This window comes from Halichoeres trimaculatus, unplaced genomic scaffold (assembly GCF_033239565.1).
Source record: "Halichoeres trimaculatus isolate MK-OKI-2021-1 unplaced genomic scaffold, fHalTri1.1 fHalTri1_scaffold_17, whole genome shotgun sequence".
NCBI lineage: Eukaryota > Metazoa > Chordata > Actinopteri > Labriformes > Labridae > Halichoeres > Halichoeres trimaculatus.
Window position 1 is genome coordinate 29,283,671 of NW_027437195.1, and position 20,202 is coordinate 29,303,872.

General features: G+C 40.2%; 1 protein-coding gene across 2 annotated transcripts in view; it reads left to right on the forward strand.

Annotated features, from left to right (window-relative positions):
- LOC141806456 (protein jagged-2-like) overlaps positions 1 to 5,320 on the forward strand; it is an 84,635-nt gene extending 79,315 nt beyond the window's left edge. For both annotated transcript variants that reach the window (XM_074692005.1, XM_074692006.1), the window contains one exon: positions 1,145 to 5,320. In XM_074692005.1, the coding sequence (XP_074548106.1) occupies positions 1,145 to 1,659 (515 nt within the window). In that variant the 3' untranslated portion in view covers positions 1,660 to 5,320. The remainder of the gene's footprint in view (positions 1 to 1,144) is intronic.
- The last annotated feature ends 14,882 nt before the right edge of the window (positions 5,321 to 20,202 follow it).

Here is a 20,202-nt window from a genome sequence, read left to right on the forward strand (position 1 = left end):
TAAAGGCTAAAAAAGGGGCCAAAGGCTAAAGCATGGGCTTTTCTTCCAATTCCTTGTGTCAATGATAGTCAACAGGAGAGGGATAGAGCACGAGCTAAAGGCTAAAACCCAGGTTAATGTGTTTGTGCTAATGTTGACTCCAACCCACAGTCAGCAGTTATTCTGCAGTGGTCTGTTCAAACTTGAGAGTCTATCAATAAAATGAAGAGCCAGGTTACGTTAGCTCTGATTGGTGAGGTTGGAGTTGGTAGATGAGCTCTGGTCGGACAGAACCAGGATTCACTAACGTTACACGTTACAGACACGTCTCAGAGCACCGGGCTGTGAGGAGAGAGAAATATAGCAGCTGCTAAACTACGCTACAAACTGACAAAGTTAGCTTGTTGTTACGTTAGCCTACAGATATGTTGTAGCACCAGGCTGCCGATAGCGCTACATATAGCCGGCTACTACAATGTTGGCTTGATGTCATGTAGGGCCACATAACTGTGCTGATAAATACCTAAACTCCACGTGTCGTATCCAGTAGAAAGTTGTTTTGAATAAAAAAAAAAAAAAGGTTTTGATCTGATCAAAGAACAACAAATGCTGAATGTTGAAATGTTAAGCCCTAACCATAACCACGCCAGTCCTATGCTGTGCGGTTTCCATGGTGATAGATCATCTCCATTCATTTTTTTTGTTTGTTTTCTTTTGTTAAATTTGGACTCTTTGTCTTCACCTGCCCGAGAAGTGGATGTGCAAAAATCTGTGCTGTTTCTAAAAAAAAAAATTGCAATTATATTTTTTGAAAATTTGCAAAAATTAGAAATTTCAAAAATTTGAATAAATAATTGCAAAAATTGGCAAAAAATTGGATTTATAAAATTCTTGAAATTAAAAAAAATTGCAAAACCTTAAAAAAATGTTTAAAGATGTCTCGAGTTAAATATCATACAAGTTATGCTTTAAGTTATTTGGCTTGTGTTGTACATCCCTTTGGACAAAAGCGTCTGCTAAATGAAACTGTAGATTTGTCTCATTTTCAGTCTCTAGTTTTAAAAGAATAAAACTTTGAGTCAGTCTATCGTCAGAGGAATAAAGTTTGGTTTTGTTTGAGTAAAATTCAGCGGAATGTCCCTTTAACATCCTCGTCTTCCTGCAGGATACCTGGTCCCTGTGCTCTGTGTGGTCTTCAGCATCCTCTGGATCTTCTGCATCGTCATCTGCGTCTGGTGGACCCGCAAGAGGAAGAAAGAGCGTGAGAGAGCCACCCGCTCCGAGGACACTACCGTCAACAACCAGCTGGAGCCGCTGCGGAGCAATGCCCTCAAGGACAACCGCGACAAAGACATTCAGTACGAATGCAAGAAACTGATGGGCCCCTCCGACAGGACGTGCGACGGGGCCGAGGGCGAGGAGGAAGGGGAGCAGGAGGGGGAGCAGGAGGAAGACGAGGAGAGGGCGCTCGGCATGGGGGAGAAGTGCCCGCCGCAGAAGTGCTCCATAGCGGGGGCGGTGCAGGACAGAGGGATGATGGGTAAGGGAGGGGTGATCTGCACGTCGCGCAGCGGTCCAGTGAAGGCGCCGCACCGGACGGCGTACAGCCCCAAAGACAACCGGTGTAAAAACCTGAACGCCGCCAAGCTCAGCGAGGACGTTAAAGACCAATACGTATGAACGGAAAAACTGCGATGTCTTCAACGCCACTGACTTTCAACTCTTAAAAGCACCAAAAGTGAAGATAACAGATGCTTTAATTTTCTATTTTTGTTTTTAAAACCTTATTTAACTTGTTTTCGTCTGCGACGCGGAGGCTTCTTTTACCAAAAAACATCAAAAACAACCAAAAAAAAAAAAGGCTCGATGAACATCACAGCTTCTGGATTTCAGTTTCATCCACGGTTTCTTCGTTTTTCTTCTCAGTTTACAGACGTTTCATCAGAACTAACACCAAGCGTTTCCGTCATTGGCTGGCAGCTGTTAACACCTTGATTTCTGTTCGGTGCATTCAGTTCCTGTCTGCCTTAGCCCCGAATCTGCGGGCCTTTTCTACACTGTCCAGTCTTTTTTTTTTTTCTATCAAGAACAAAAATGACAAAAAAATATTTTATACACCTTAAAGTCTTTGGTCGGCACAGAGATCCACTTTTGTTTCCTGGCATGAGTTTTTAGTTTGTTTACATTCACAAACATCTTTTCCATTCTGCGTTTAAAGACTCGATCACTTCCTGTGAGTCTCAGTGACGGTTTCAGTATTTGGTTTGGTAGAAAAGTGCCTTCAGCTCTTGTTTTATCTCCTTTTTTCTCTTCCTGAAGAGCTTATGCAGATTAAAATCATATAAAGGGAAAGATGTCCTGGTAACAGCTCTTCATGCCCCGTAAAGGTTATTTTCTTTGTACATATGTAAATATGAAAAAAAGGCTGTTTATATTTGAATTTAGTAACTTAAGTGATGCTTTGTATCATAGTTATTCTAAAGACTGTTTTTGTGCTTGTTGTTTTCTTATTGATGTCATTCCGTTGATTCGTGTCTGTTGACACTCTGACAGGTTTTATACTGATTTTTGTTTTGGGCTGTTTCTGAGGTCCCGCTGAATCATGAGCGATGGTTTGGAAAGAAAACAGATCATGATTGTTTGTCTTTACGTGTTGTGGTTATTTGTTCAAGCTGTTCAGAAAACAAATACAGAGTTTGGAGAGATGTTCGTCAGGCCTGGCTCTCATTTTCACCCGTTAGGAAGCTCCTCCTCCTCCTCGCCGTCAGTCTTTTGAATCTGTGAATCTGGATGTTTGGGGAAATTTAGAATCCACAAATACAACCTGCAAGATTCAACGTTCTGCAACATGTGTAAATGTTTGTGTCTGAAGGTTGAAGTCCTATTAATCCAAGTCTGATGGATCCTAAAACTTTTTTAGTTTGAGTTCAGCATTTTGTTGGAAAAGAAAAGAAACAAGCGCCAGAGAAGAGTAATCTTCTGGGATTAAAGGCAGAAATGGAGGAAAAAAGTTGATATTTGTAAGAAAAAAAAGTCAAATGTTTGTGAGGAAAAAGTTGGGAATTTCTGGGAAAACTACGTTGCAAAGAAATGGGTAAAAAGTTTGAATTTTAGTAGAGTAAATAGTCATAAATAGGAACAATAGGCTGTAAATTTATGGGAAAAAGTCACAAATCAGTGGGAAATGATGTTTTTTTTTTTTTTTAAGATTAAGTTGTTAATTGGGAAAAGGTTTTAAATTTGTGGGATAACAAAGTCTGAAACTAGTAGAAAAAGAAAACCTTTTAGGTAATAATGTCACAAGTGAGTGTGAAAATCTAAAATTTGTCAGAATATAAAGTCTGAAACTACTAAAGAAGAAAAGTCAGAAATTTTATGAAAACTTGCAATTTTGTAAGATGATAATGTTACAAATAATTGAGAAAGAAAATTGATATTTGTAAGCAAAAAAGGACAAAAGTTTATAAGGGAAAAAGTTGGGAATTTGGGGAGAAAACTACGTTACAAAGTTCTTGGTAAAAAGTTAAAAAATTTTAAGACAAAAATCATAAAACAAGGGAAAATTCAGAAATTTGTCTGAAATTTTTGATTTTGTAAGATGAGAAAGTTACAAATTATTGATTTAAGATATTTGTATTTGTAAGAAAAATATTGGACACTTATGAAGAAAAAAGTACGATTTTTTTTTTAAGAAAACTAAATCACAAAGTACTGGGTGAAAAGTCAAAAAGTTTTTAGATTACATCATCTTATAAATCAGGGAGAAAAAAGACTGTAATTTTTGGGATAAAGTCACAAATCAGTGAAAAATATTTTTTTTAGATAAAGTCCTACATTTTTGGGAAAAGGTTGAAAATTTGTGAGATAAACTAAAAAATTAGTGGAAATAGAAATTTTTTTAGATTACAATGTCACAAGCAAGTGTGAAAATCTGAAAATTGTGGGATTATAAATTCATAAATCAGGAAGAAAAGGTCGTAAATTGAAGGGATAACAAAGTCACAAGTAAGTGTTGAAATCTGAAATGTGTCATATTAAAATGTTTTCAATTATTAGGGAAAAAAAGGTAAAAATTTGTGAAAATACAGCGTTGTAAATTCGTGAGATCAGGTTGAATTTCACAAGTTTCCAGACACACCTTCATTCATGTGATTTTATAATATTTTAATTCACATCAGGAGCTTTTTTTTCTCAGGCGTTGGATCTGTGAGAAACACCAAAGACTTCCAGCAGAGTAACAACAAACTGTGCTTAATGTGCAAAAAAAGTCCCCGAAGTGAAATGAAATGACGTGTGTCTTGAAATCTGACTAATTCGCCAAAATCTCAGATTTATGACTTTATCTTCTCTTTAAATTTGAGTTTAATCCAGGAAGATTACTCCTCTCTTTAGCTCCTTTTTTGTTGTAAGATGACGTAGCTTTGGAGTTTCTCCGCTGACACTCTTCAGTCGTGTGAGCCAGCTCTTCAGAAACACCTCAGACGTTAGTGTGTGATGGTCTTTTCTGTTTTTTCCCCACATTCAATATTTTTTGTAACTCAGCAGGTGGTTTGTTAGTATCCTCTCATGGCTGAGCATCGAACCAGGATGTTTATTTTTTATTTAAGAATCTTAAAGAAAAGGCTTTAAGCATTTCTTCCAAAAGTTTGACAAGCCTGAACCCCAGTTCCCTTTTCACGTTCCCAGTTAGAGAAACCTGAGCAGTGTGTTTGTTTTCACAGCACTTTTTGATAACTTTTTTCATCATTTCATCCTCACTCAGTCTTTAACCACAGGAAAAGAGTCAGCAACATTTGTTTCACCATTTTTTGACCTTTATATGATCAGAGCTCTGCTTTAGGGACTCCAAATGGCTCCTGTGCTGATGAGGAGCGGGGTCAGGGGGAGACACTGAACCCCCATCCTGCTAAAAATAACTTTGTGCTGTGTGTTTGGAGATCTCGTCACGCCTCTTCGTTTCAGCTCCTCCCCTCATCTCCTCGTGTTTTTATCCTGGTCTAATGAAGGGAACAAGTTGTGTTGTTGTTGTTGATGTTGCCTGTTGTAGTTGTTGTCCAGTGTTTGTTAAGAGTCTGTTTCTGCACTAAGAACACACGAGAAAAGAGTTTACCATTACCTCCACAGCGGTAGTGAGGAAAATCAGTCAGACCTTGTCGCTATTTGTGGATGAAAATGATGTTTTCAATATTTTATGTTTAGTCAAATTACTGATGCAAATCATGTTAAACCCAAATTCATACTCTGTCAGAAAATGTTACGCTGTGTTAGCCCCACAGGAAGGGCTGAATGTGCAGAACATTGTAATTATTTTGTATAAAACTTGGTAAAAGTCTTGGTTTGTTAGTGGATTTTTTTGTTCTTAGAACAATCCTTTTATTTATTAAAGTATTTTATACCAAAGTCTGTTGTTTTTCTCCTTTTTGTGTCAAATGTATGAAAAAAGTTCCTGTTTTTGGCTAATGTTGCTACATACTAACTTCTCTAGACGGTCAAATAAAGAGTTTTTAAAAAGGCGGCAAAGTCTTCAGCGGATCGGGGGAAAATCATGATACAGAGTCATGAATTTCAGCTGGAGTCAGGAAAAGTAGCATTTAAAGCATTTTCCCGCCTTCAGTGAGTCACATGACCAGCTGCACGGAACTCCTAGTCAGTGTGACATCATCACCAACTGCTGCCAGCTGCACGGAACTCCCAATCAGTGTGTGACATCACCAACTGCTGCCCTCTCAGGGGTAAAAATGACAGAAGGTTAGAAACAACTCCTCATAGATACAACAATTTTGACCAAATCTATCCAAAAATAAGACATTTTGTAGTAAATTTTGTCAGAAATCCATCTGTATCATTTTTGAAGCTGTACCACGTTTACTTTTTTTGTTGTGAGATCCAAATGTCACAGCTTGCGTGGAGCTGGATCATGCTCTCCCATTCATTCTAATGGGAGGAGCTGAGAGGGCTTCTTTGGGGTTTGCCGACTTTGAGGGCTCGTCAACCAAAAACCGTTTCTAAAGCAAAAAATTCCTGAACAACTTTTGTAAAGCATGGCCCACTGAGTCATCTGAGCGAATTTCAAGCCAATAACAATTATGGCTTCAGATCAGTTAAATTTTGTTTAAGGCCCAAATATATGGCCAAATTTTATTTTGAAAGGCAAATTGCTGACTTCCTGTTTGAGATGAGTCAAGGATGTCAACACATGAATTGTGCGTCTCAATGAGGTGAACATTTTGACATTGGTTTGATCCTTGTACGACATTCCTAGTGCCCACTAGAGCTGTTCAATGTGCCTAGGTGGCGCTAAAGAGCAGACTATGGGATGTTGGAGTCAAGTCTGGTATTATATTGGCTTTTTTGTTGATAGGTGAGGACCCTAATGAAGACACAAACTTTTATACAGGAGGTTTTGGGACATTGGAGGAACAATGGGGAGTATGGATGACAATCAAAATGGTGGGAAAACACCAGGACAGGAAGTGAAGTGACCTGAAACAAGAGGAGAGAAGTGACTACAAAATCAACCCAGATATGACAAACATGAAAGACAAAGGCTGATGTTAACATGAGACATGACTCATATACATTGAGCACAGAGTGTTTAAAGCTAACAGGTGTAACCAGGTGTAACCAGGTGTAACCAGGTGTAACCAGGTTAACCTGTTAATGAAGAAATGTCACCGGATCCTGGTAAAAATGTGACTTATATTGAAAAACATTCATTTTATGATATTTCCACTTTGTTTTATTGTCCACTGAGACTGATGTGTTTACACCTGTACTGTCACTTTAAGGAATCCATGCTTGATGATGTCACTGCTGCACTTCTCTCAGGTTGCAACTCAGCAAGAGGAGGTAAGAAAAGTTTTCTGTTTACGCATTCATTTTTACTTCAAATTTACTGATTAATGTTTATACTTTACAGGACACCTTATAATGTTAGCCTATCTGTCTGCTAGCATCAATTTAGCCTATATCTGACACTAGAATCCAATAGGTTTGGGTCTTTACTTTCTTTCTAGCACTGGACATGTTAGCCACAGACTTGTTAGCTGTACCATTACTGTATAGATGTATTATGATGTTGTGTAGCTTATGACTTGCTAACACTTAGCTGTTAGCATCACATTCAAACATAAGCTACTTACAGCAGGCAACTATACCTCATATCCTTGCTCAGTAGATGAATTATTGTTCATGAGTAAAGGCTTACTCCTTGTTTTGTTCAGCTTAGCCACTAGCTTGCTGTGTAGCTTTGGTGCTCTACAACCTGGATGTAATCAAGCACTGATGACTACTGGAATGTCATAACGCAGGATGGTTTGGTGACTTTTGATCTGGTATTTGAAGCTAAATTTGTGTGTTAGCAGTGTTTGGCTAACCTAGCATTGAACCAATCTGTTGGCCCAGTGTGTTGGTATTGGCTGTGCTAACGGTAGCTACATTCAGCAAACCTAGCTGTGAAAAATGAATTCTGCTCAACAAAATTTTTGAAATTTTGGTATTTATAGTTTTTAAAAAGTTACAGAAAAACTTGTGTGAAGTGTTTGATCAAAGTTTGGTCACAGCTTGATGCCGTATTGTGTTGTGTTGTGTTGTCTGAAAAATGCAGGTAGCCAATCAACCCCCTCTCCACCTCCCGCTTCATTTAGCGCCAGTCCAATGAGGTGAGTCCTTGGCGCGCCTCCATTTGCCGCTTTAACAGCACTGTGGGAAATGATTAACATTAGCCCGCCCTGCATGAAAGCCTTCCAGCAGCTGTGCTGGATACCCATAATGCTTGGTGAGACATTATGTGCCGTGCTGTGTGTTCATTAACCCGGCAGTTGTTTCGGGAAGAATGGGAAACGTGTCTGGAATCCTGGATGGCGAGGCGCTCGGGTCACATGCACGTACGGTGCGCGATGGTCTGACCTACTTGGAGGGAGGAACAATGAAGGAGAAGGAGCTGGTGGAGTGGAGGAAGGAGGAAGGGCCAGTGGTGGCGTTGGGATCGCGTGTCACTCCACAATGCAGCGTGTAAGCTAACACCAGATTCCTACAGGAGCTGCTTAAAGTGGAGGCTGCTGGTCCACGCAGCGTGTTGGGCTTCATGAAGCTTTACAACAAAAATGCTCGAAAGCTCACAACCTCATTCTTAGAATGCAGGAAATAATCCCATACCAAGAGCATTTGTTGCTTAAGGAGCTCACGGTGCAATGGAATAATCTGCAACTGGAGAAAACGTTAACTCAGCAGACACCTAAGTTTACGTGTTTACATCCAACATCACTGAGCGTTCACTGCAAAAACTGAAATCTTATCAAGTGTTTTTGTCTTATTTTAAGATAAGTTGTCTATTATACTTAATATGAGCCATATTCAACTGATCAGTCCAGAAAAAAATGTTTGATTCCAAGTTATTTAAAGACAAAAATGAGGTCTGAATTGTTTGATACAAGTAGCAAAAAACTGCTAATGGAACAAGAGAAAAGTTACTTAAATTAATACATTATTCTAGTTTAAGGAAATATTATAAAAAAGAAAAATTATTGCTCCAGTTGGAGGTTTTTTTTTTGGTTACAAACAATTCAGACCTCATTTTCGTCCAAAAATAATTTGAAATAAGATATTTTTCTGGACATGTCGGGTGGATATGGCTCATATTAAGTCCAATTAATTATTAAGTATTGATCTATCTATCTATCTATGAATAATTACATAAATAAAATGTATAAAAATAATGCAAATATTTAAAATAGTTAAAATAATAATATTTAAATAATATCAAAATAATATCAAAATAATATCAAAATAATATTAAAATAATAATAATAATAATAATAATAATAATAATAATAATAATAATAATAATATTTTTTATAAATAAAATATATAATATATTTATCATACTATTTATTATTATTATTATTGTTATTATCATTATTATTATTATTAATAAAACATTTTCTACTGAAAATAAGACAAAAACACTTTATAAGATTTCATTTTTTCCCTGTGTATAAAGTTATGGATGATGCAACTCCATCTCCTCCCAGTCTTAATAAAGGAAAACAAAATATCACTGATGACTGTTAGCTTGTTCAACTTAGCAATGACACATCAAAGAGCCTATAGATCTACATTTATATATGCATATATTCTTTATTCATATTAAACAGATCGAAATTAAATCCAAAAAAATTGGCACATAAGCGTTAAATTTTCATGACAGTATGCATGTTTTTCTAACCCATGTGTATCAGTATGAAATCTTAAAGCTGCCTTATGTGATCAAAATCTGCATCCGCCCTCCATCAGGTTGGTAAATTGTGTCTGAAATTCTTCAAAACTTCTTCCTGAATCCGTCCACGCGCTTCTCGAACACCAGTTTAAGTTACAGATTTCACGCTCCATTTGATGCTTGTTCTCTTGGATAATTGAACCAATTGATACGAAGCCGTTGCCACGGTGACGTGCACACTCAGCTTGATGTTTAACTTTAAGTCTTCAGACAGATGATCTGCAGAGAAGAAGGATGGAGGCCATGCCTCAGTCACCAGGCGTGCTGGATCAGCGGAGCCACCTGGGACCAGGAACCAGGTGAGGCTGGTTCAGCAGAGCAGAGACACTTTAATGGATGGATGGTCGGAAAGGTCCAGGCACAGCACATCTTTGATTCCTCTACATACTCTGGGTGCTGCGCTCAATCTGAAAATATTAGTAACGGTCATCACTAACAGAAAGATCCCCACAAAGTTTTTCTGTGTTTGCTACAAAAGCTTGAAAAAGATTTGCATTATGAGTAACTAACTAACTAAACTAACCCAGCAGGGTCTAAACTCAGCTCCCACAAAAACATGGGCTCACTGTGACTTCCTGTCAGGTATTCTCTCTGTCATGATCTCCTGATGGCAAAGGCTGAAAAACATTTCTCTCTCTGAGCGTGGTCGGATTATTGAGCTGCATCAGCAAGGCAGGAAGTTTCTGCTGAGGCTGGACGCTGTAAAACAGCCATTTTAGATTTCTTCAAAGATCCTAAGGGTTGTTGAACAAAAAAAGTCCAGAGGTAGAACCAAAACCATTTGACAGGATGATCCTGGATCCAAACTGAGCCAATACTGGAGCCAACTGCAGTCCAATAACCATCAGACCCCATCTGAGAGAGAAGAGCTTCAATAAGAAGTCACAGAAGTCACAGAAGTCACAGCAGCAATGAAGAAAACCAAAGTAAGAAAGTGTATAGAAAGTGTAAAAAGCTCCATAAGAAAATAGATGCTGACAGCTTGTCCATCATTGTCCAGTCAGCCAGCCTCCACCTCCACAGGGTCCAGGACTGAGCTTCTTCAGCAGTCTGTTCAGTCTCTGTCTCCTGGATCCTGTCTGCTCACAGCAGGTGAAGTTCTTCACATGTGGCCTTGGTGTTTGCTGTTAGCTTTGTTAGCCATGTATGTGAATATCATGATGCTACTCTGCCCTCTGGTATTCCCTCTGTTGCTGGGTTAGCACGGCTAGCTCGTCCATCTTATTGGAGATAGATCTTACGTTCCCAATAACCATGGATGGAAGGACAGGTCCATGTCGTCACTTCTTAGCTCACACCTGAGAACCAGCACGTCGTCCTCACCTCCTTCTCCTCACCTTGTGGGGAAGCATCCGGCCTAGCACCAGTTAGCATTGATATGCTACAGGCTGCTAACAGCTGAGTTTACATGTAAACAATGCAGCCATGGTTACATGTAGGATCTCCAGACAAACAAAGTAATGATCCACTCCAAATACAAAGATTACAAAAAGAACACTTCAAGAACAAAACACGTTTTCCATCAGCCCCATCTTCTTCAGCGACCCACAGGCGGGTTAGGACCCAGACTGTTGTATAAGATCAAGTGATTTAAAGTGGCTTATTTTTTGTTGTTTGCTTTTAATTAAAATGTTTTGATCTTTTCAATAAAACTGATTCGTTTTGCAGGGCTTGACAAGAGGCGGGGATGAGCGTACAGTTCAAGGGCCTCTGTTGCTATGGAGATTGCAGCGTGGGAAAGTGGTCGGTGAGTTGAATGAGTTGTTGCTACTGTTGGAGTGAAGCAGCCATCGCCTCACGAGTCCTCTTTTTTCAACTGATGCAAAACTGTCCAGAGATGGAGAAGCGCGGGAACTCTTCAGTCTGTAACGTAACGGAGTCGGACTGCAGAAGCACCTGGTGAATTTGAGGCGTAACGGTGACGTCCCAGAGACCTCGACCCTGTTTCACACACCTTTCCATCCCCATCAAACAAAGCTGAATATCTGTCCTGGGTGAAGTCTGGTCCTCGTCGGGGCGTCACAGTGAAATCTGAGGTATTCCCCGACCTGCTGCTCCGGCGCCACACAGCTCCCAGGCACAATGACCCCGATATAAAGAAGCTGACGGGGCTCAGTGACTTTCTCCACACACACAGACCTCAGCAGACACACACACATTTACACACCTGTTTTCACCAGATCAGCATCAGCGTGCTTTAGCCTCAGAGACCAGAGCGGTGATGATGAAATACGGCTTCAACCACTGCGGCTGGATCAGGTCCCGGCGAGTGTGTGTGTCAGTATCCTGCTCACGTCTGAGAGCTGCTCCAGACCACATCGACTATTAATACACACACGGCGGCTCCTGCTGTGATTGTGTTACAGAGTCTAGACTGTTTTTCAGCGGGATATAAAAAGAATTAACAGAATAAAAAATATAAATGTGTTCAAATTTGAATGTTAAGTCTCATTTGGCATCGTTGACCCCTTTAAGGACTCATCCAGAGCTGGTTTCTGAAGCTGGCAGCTGGTTTGTACAAGCTTTGTGAACCCCCCTGACATTTAAGACCTGATGCAACACCGGGGTCTTGAAGCGGCGAGGAGGAGGAGGAGGAGAGGATGGAAAGACAGGGAGGGAAGCAGGAATGCTCGGTGGAGCTCCTGAGGACAGCAGGAGAGCCGGATTCCTCCTCGAAGCGACCACGCCTCAGCCTCTCCGCTGGCGGCGAGCCCTCCGACTCCTCCCAGGGTTAGGGCCGAGTCCACATGTTCAAACGGAGATGAAAGGCCCCCGGTAGGAAGGCTGTCAATGCCAATACCAACCGCCTGCCAAGTAAGCCCTGCTTAGCGGCGCTCTCCCAGATGTTCCTGACACTGAATATTCTGCTCCTCGCCGCTCCCCGAGGACGAGGAGGGAGCCTCCGCTTGACCCCTGCACATCAAAGTGTGGAGGAGGACTCCAAACAATGAGCACTTCCACCGAGGGGAGAGCCAGACTCCTGAGTGCAGCAGTGATTTAGGAGGCTTGGAGAGGCTTGGAGAGGGTTGGGCCCCTCGTCAGAGCTGATGTTGGAGCGCGTGTCCTGTGGGTATGAACTCAGAGCAGAGAAAAGGCCCACACATGCTCTCAGCTCGGCCTGCGTCCTCCTCCTGATAACGCCGTCCGTGCTGGACAGAGCAGGCAGAGGCAGGTCTGACTGGGTCTGACAAACGCCCGCGGTGTTTCAGTTTTCTTATCAGCGAACAGCGGTAATGACAGAATCTGCTTTGAAGCTGCACGTTTCCCAACATGCTCTGCTTCTTACACTTCGACAGCTTCATGTTTTTCACACTGACTGCATGAGAAGTGGTGCTAACTCCTCAGTAAGGAAGCAGCTATTGGATTTGCATGAAGTGGTGTGTACAGACTTTTTGGAGGGCAGGTGCAAAAAAACCCCTAGCTTGTTTTCACCGCTAAGAGACAGAAATTTTGCTCCAATCATATGCATATGTAACGTGAGGTGAAGGATACAGCAGAACAGCTGTGGGGAGGCGTGTGTGTCATTTACATGACGAACAGAGAAGACAGAGTTAGAGGGTGAACCTGTGGCATTGAGGCGTTCTGCTGTCTGTGCAGGGCCGGCCCTAGCTCAGCAGGCGCCCTGGGCGAAAGACAAAAACGGGCCACCCCCCACCCTCTGCCCTCCGCTGCAAACACGCAAACATACATACAATAAAATAAACACAAAATAAATTGTGAAGATAAACACATATACATTCTTTATTACCTCAATGCGCACTAAAACTTTACAAACAGAACTTTTGTGAAAATAAAAACAATACAGCAAATCTTAAAACGTTTCAAAACAGTGCAATTAGCAAAAAATGTGCTGAAAATTCTCTAAATAAAGTGTGAATGCAGACCGATATCAGAATTTTTTGGTGGGAGTCTGTTTATTTGTGTTTTGGTCAAGTAAAATACGGCCCCGTCTGAGTGCAGAGGAAACCTGCAGAGGAGCAGGGAGGGGGTGTTTGGTGCGAGCGCTCTGGGCTTCTGCTGCACAAAAACACTGCTGTAGGGGTAATTTCTGCCCTAAACCTTGTGATAGGACCCAACTTGTTTCATCCCGGAGTATAACTTAAAGTGACTTCTGGGACAGCCAATAGTGACTTTCCTTACTGAGGAGTTAGCATGTTGAAACTAGCAAAGTCTCACTCAGCTTTATCGATGTTTGAAATGGGAAACAGCCTCATTCTTTCAGGTTTTTCATGGCTATACACAACATAAATGGTCAAAAATAGCCCGTTAATAGTGGATAATTAATGGTATTTGTAAAAATAAAGGTGTTTAAAACAACAAAGATGCACACCTAACCCAACCGAAAACCGTGATAAGAACCAAACCATGGGTTTTCTGAACCGTTCCATCCCTCTCTGACTATAAAACCACCAAACCACCTAAGAAGAGTGGACTCTCTTCTTTTATGTCTTTCTTCCTGTTTTCGATCCAATAAAAAACAGACAAAACATACTTTTTTTGATTGCGTTCATCTGGGGCTCTCCATCCTTTGATTCTCTCCATGATCTCTGACGTCTTTTCTCACGATGGCGCCGCTCTTTCTCTCTGAATTACCTCGACACATCCTCAGTTGGAGCGTGAGCTGCCTGAACTTTTCTGACTTGCAGCGTCTCACATCTTCTCCTCATATCCATGCTGAGCTCTCATCCAAAGAGCACACCACTCTCACCCACAGTAGTTTACGAGCAGGATTTTGATTGACAAGCTCCACCAGACCCCACCTCCCCCTGCTGAAAAACATCATTTACTTCTATAGACGCAGTGAACGGTTGTAATTGAATTGACGTCTATAGACGTCAATGGCAGGGAATGAGTCAAAGAGGGCGCTTTAGAGAGTATGTTTTGACCCCCAAGAGGGCACATACAGCCTATTCTGGCCACGTTAGAGGACACTAAGATCTACATGTTTTTTCTGGTGCGCTTTGGTATTCTTAGTGTAATTTCTCAGTGCACCTTAACATCCCCCCATCTCAGCTGCATCAAAACCTGACGGGGTACGTCGCAAATTCCCCACAGCAGGCACCAAGGGGTTAAGCATCAGTCAGTAATGAAGTAGCGTCTTTTTTCAGGGTGGTATCTTCCAGCGCCAGCTTTCTGTCTGGTCTCCTCTCGGTCGTTTTCTCTCATTGCTACGTCGACAGTAAGTAAAAGTGGAGCTCTGATTGTTTACGGCCTTATTATGGGTTATACCAAAAAGAGGCGGGGCTGACGGCAGTAACTCACGCAGCCAGCGCACACCTGGTGTAACAGACACTAGAGTACAGTAGGTTTATAAAAAGTACACATGTGGAATGTGGATCCACTTTTAGCTCAGAGTTTTGATGAAACTTCCCCTGATGGGAGAGACAGACGAGATGTTTTGGGGGTTTTCATGCGAGGAAATCAGCAAACAAGAAGTTCTGTTATCATGTATTTAAAGCACACGCTTGGCGTCTGTGCCTGCGCGTGCAGAAAGTGAAACGACAACACTCACAGCATCAACCGCAGCTGAACTTTTGCTTTCACCTTCAGGCTGTTTTTTGTTTCTTACTGTAACTCACAGACCATCATCATCATCATCATCATCATCGTCCAATAAACGATCCGTGTGTGGTGCAGGTAAGCGTGTCAGCGTGTGGACGTGATGTGTTTTACTGTAACTCAGTAGGATCTCCTTCCTGTTCCAGCGTCTCCTCGCCTTTCATGAAGTGTGAGCCGTAAACGCTCCGACATGAAACAGATCCAGTCCATTTGTTGTGAAGAATAGGCGGATGAAATTGGGAATTATGGCGTTCCTCTCTGAGTTGAGGCTTGTCTATAAAATGTGTAGCCTTGGGTGGTTTGCATGTACGTAGGCGTGCCGCGTCAAACTCTTCACATGTCAGAAGCAGAGAAATGACTGAAAGTGGCTGTACCTGACAGTCTGACTGAAATGTATCTGTGCTGAGATTTATGACTTCATTCTTTCTGCAAACCTAAATAAATCATTAGAGACGCCTGCTGCTGAGGTTAGGGAAAACAAAACAGTTTTTAATGAAAGAGAAAGCTGGAACTGAGACACTATGAGGTGTTTTATAAACTCAATTCATCAGTTTATCCTGATCCTATCCAATTCTTCACCTCATCTCAGCTCACCGTCTCATTTTTGACAGTCAGAGGGGAAAAAAATGCTATTTATACTCCACCACACATATTTTAACAGCTGAAGCAGAGGTTTCCTCAAAGGTACAAAACAAAACAAAATACTCCTGATCAATTGATTTATAAGAAAAGTGGATAAGAAAATAAGAAACAAAAGCAACAAAAGAGACACGCATGTCCATTCATTGTATGCAATCGCCTGCTCTGGCTGTAGCTGGGAGGGACCACTGCACAGATGCGGGATGGACAAAGACTTTTTGGCCTGTGAGTGATTTCAATCAGGAGGACTGGACCAGAGTTGCTAGATTTGTGAAAAAGAGTCGCTAGAGGACTGAAAACTCGCTTCCAGCAGCAACAAGGCTGCTCCTAAATTCTTTTTCAGTAAAGCCTCCCAAACGTTCTCAATATGATATTAACTTTGAAAATTTAATCTTTGTTCTCTATGACAAAATCTCAGCCCATTAGTCAGAGAATCAGTTGGTCAAAAAGTTAGAAGACCTATTAGTCAGGGCCCCATTAGTCAGAAAATCAAAAGCCCTGTTAGTTAGAAGGCTTGAAAGTCAGAAAATCAAAAGGTATGTAAATTAGAAAATCAGAAGGCCAGTGAGTCAAAATAAAATCAGATGGCCAAATAGTAAGAAGGCTAGTAAGTCAGTTAGTCAGAGGGTCCATTAGTCAGATAATCAGAAGGCCAGTTAGTCAGAAGTCGTGTTAGTCAGGAAATCAGAAGACCAATTAGTCAGAAAATCAAAAGGCTTGTTAGTCAGAAAATCAAAATGTAAGTAAATTAGAAAATCAGAAGGCAAGTAAGTCAAAAAATCAGATGGCCCAATACTTAGAAAGCCGGTGAGTCAGTTAGCCAGAAGGCCCATGAGTCAGATAATCAGAAGGCCAGTTAGTCAGAAGTCGTGTTAGTCAGAAAATCAGAAGGCTCTTGGGTCAGAAAATTAGAGGACCTGTTATTCAGAGGGCCAATTAGTTAGAAAATCAAAAGGCCTGTTTGTCAGAGGGCTTGTAAGTCAAAAAATCAGAAGGCCCATGAGTCAGAAAATCAGACGGCCCAATAGTTAGAAGGCCAGTGAGTCAGTTAGTCATAAGGCCCATGAATCAGGGGGCCCATTAGTTAGATAACCAGAAGGCCAGTTAGTCAGAAATTGTGTTAGTCACAAAATCAGAAGGCCAGTTAGTCAGAGGGCCTTTTAGTCAGAAAGGCCTGTAAGTCAGAAAATAAGAAGGCCCGATATTCAGAAAGCCCATGAGTCCGTCAATCAGAAAGCCCATTAGTCAGATAATCAGGGGGACAGTTTTTTAGAAGGCCAGTGAATCAGATAATCAGAGGGCCTTCTAGTCAGAGGGCCAGTGAGTCAGAAAATCAGAAGGCCTGTTAGTCAGACAGTCAGAAGGCTTGCCAGTCAAAAAAATCAGGAGACATGCTATTTTCAAAATCACAAAACGTGTCTTCACAAACAGCTGTGGTGATATTTCTGAAACCAGGTGAATAAAAACATGACCAAAGAAAGTCAGTGTCAGGATAAAAACATCTAAGTTGTCTGCTCATCCCTCTCTTTTAGGTTTAACAGGTCTCTGTCTCCTTTATTGGCGAAAATTTGGGGATAGAGAAAGTTTGGAAACTTCAGGTGTACACTTTAGAAAGTTTTTATTGATTTAAAAAAGCACTCTTCAGTTTGTTGACACTTTTATCTGTGTATTTTATGTCCAAAGCAGACTGGAAATATCTTCATGAAGCCGTTATCAACACTTTGTTTACGTCATTTAGTTTAGTTTGTGTTTAACTGACTCTGCTCTCAGTAGAGCAGAGCTCCAGCCTACAGCTGACTTTCTGACCTTTCACTCCCCTCTCTGTCACCCTCTGCTACACACACACACACACACTTTCTGTAACACACACCCAAACACACACAGACACGACACGGCCCTGACATCATGCCATTTGCACGCTGTGAGGTCGCGCCCCGGGGCGGCTGGGTTGAGACAGCGCGCTGGACGGACCACTGTGTCATCAGTCGGCCGGAGGTGCAACAATAAGGCTTAATGCGTGATTAAGTCCCAGATCAGCTCTCATTACCAGTGAGCACGTCAACCGTGAGCGCAGCGTGGCTCCCTTCCACCCAGCTCGCCACCCAGCCGCCACCGCCCCTCCGGACTGTGGATCCACAAGTTTCAGCTGTTTGCCGTAATTAACCAGCTCCTGTTTTCTGACATGTTTAACGCTGCGACACGCGACCGCTCAACGTGAGTCAGCAGATTGTGTTGGTGCTGCCTTTAAATCGTGGCTGACATTCAGTTTGACAAACTGTCTGAAACACTGAGCCTGCAGGGGAGCGAACAGCCGACCCACGATCCCTCACAGATACTAAAGGTTCAGACTGTAAATGTGCCAGAGTGCTATTTGAAAAATCAACCCTGAGGTTACGTCTTTAAACGGGTCTGCTGCTTCTCAAACCCACAGCTACACCGACTCTTTCACTTCTTACAGAAACTCCTCTCAGCTGACGAGGCTTTGAGAAAACTAAGTTTTGTTTTTTAGATTTTATTCAGCCGTGAATTCCTCCATGTTCCTTAATCACATCCTGGTTTCCACGCAGAATTTGATTAATTGATTAATTTGATTAATAAATCCATAAAGACCTAAAAGATCAGAGTCCAAAAGTGTTTGGTGACCTTTAAAACCAAAAAGATGTGACCCTGTGGGATTTTGGAAAATGTTTAAAGCATGCTCATACAAGTTTTGAGCTATGTACATTTTTTAAAACAGCTTATAAAGACATGAGCTGAAAAAAACCTCAGAGTGTCATTAACAAGAAAATGTTTCCAGTGGAAAACAGTAACCTTTGGTTTTGTTTTAGCACCTAAAATCTTTGAAGCCATGTCGACTCAAGGACTTAACTTCAACCCACGTATAAACTTCTGTTACCAGATTCAAATATTATTTCAAAAATGTTGAAACTTTTAAAATTTTTGCAAAATTTGTTAAATGTTGGCACATTTTTTTTATTTTGAAAATTTGTGAAATTATTTCCATTTTTTATTTCAATCTGTTTGAAACTTTTGCAAATTAAAAAAAAATAAAATATAACAAAAATAAATATAAAGTTTTTTTAATTCAATTTTTTTAAGCTTTCCAAATTTCAAATGTATGTTTTTTTAATCAAATTGACATTTTTGATTTTTGAAATTAAAAGAATAAATAATTTTTTAGTTGAATTTTTGTAAGTTTCCCCAAATTTCATATATATATTTTTTAATTAAATTTACATTTTCACTTTTTGAATAAAATAATATTTTTTTTATTTCAATTTTTTTAAGTTTTCCAAATTTCAGATGTATATTTTTTTAATTAAATTTACATTTTTGATTTTTAAGTTAAAAATAAATAAATAAAAATGAATTCAAATTTTTTTAAATTCATTTTTTTAAGTTCTGCAAATTTCAAATGTATAATTTTTATTTACATTTTAGTTTTTTTTTTAATTTTATTTATTTATTCAATGGAAATTGATGGATTTTTTTAAATGCAAATTTTTGACATTTATGAATAATTTATTTATTTTTGTTTTGGCAAATTTTTTAAAGTTTCAAATTTCACCTTACTTTTTCTTTCCACCGTGAATCCTTTATCCATATCACTGGAGCCAATCCCAGCTACTGTTAAACGAGAGATGCCAGCCAATCACAGGGCTTGTTTTTTTCATAATTTACTGTTAAAAACTTGATGTTAGGGTTAATCCAGATGTCTGTGTAGTTAGACGTAGGCTGTCCACAAAGTGACGTCACACAGAAGCTGTGATTTTAAGTTACATCCTCGGTGAACCTCAGCTCCCATCAGACACACCTCATCAGCTGATACGACTCTTCCAGAGCTGCACATACATCAACAGTGTGTTAAAAGTCAAACTGTCCTTTTTGTGTGATGTATTATATAATATAATCCCAGTAACCTCAGCGTTAAGTTTTGAGGTCAAAGCCCTTACCTCAGCCTCTGTCTGCAGGCACAGTTTGTTCCACTTTGAGCTTCCCGTGTGCTCCTCCCTGAGCTCCAATCAGAATCACGTTAATCGCTACGGGCCAAATGTTCAGCAATTCATCTTTGTGACATTAGAACAAAAAGATCCTCGTGTCCTAATTAAGAATTCTGAGGTATGAATTAGTCTGACTAATTGAGCTTTTTCTTTCAGCGCCCAAAGAGGTGGCAATATGGGGAGCTGTTTTTACCAAACAACCATATAACTGTTCTTAAATATGGGATTACAAATTACAAGAATTAATATTTTTTATCCTCTTTTAACTTTTTTTTGTTGATTTTGTTTCCACAATAAGGAATAAAATCAAATTGGAAATGTATAAAAAAAACAACTTTAAAATGAGAAAGAAGAAAAAAAATCAAAGATTACAGTAAAAACACAGAGTAATCTTTGCATACCTACATGTGTTTATCTGTGTGTAAAAAAGAAATCAAATAATCAACAATAAAACAAACACAAACAGGTTCAATGAACAAACAAATAGAGGCCCTAATACAGATCCTTGTGGCACTCCATGATATGCCAAGAGTGATAGAAGTACAACCATTTTTTTTCAGGATTGTGTCAAATGCTTTAGAAAAATGTAAAAAAAAAACAAACAAACAAAAAAAATCCTTATGTATGGAGCTATTGTTGTAGCTAAATTATTTGTGTGTAAATGCATCCACAAGTGTGTGAACAGATTTGCTAATGTGTAAATAGCTACAAATGTGCGTGCAAATCCAGAAATACGTGCACACATTT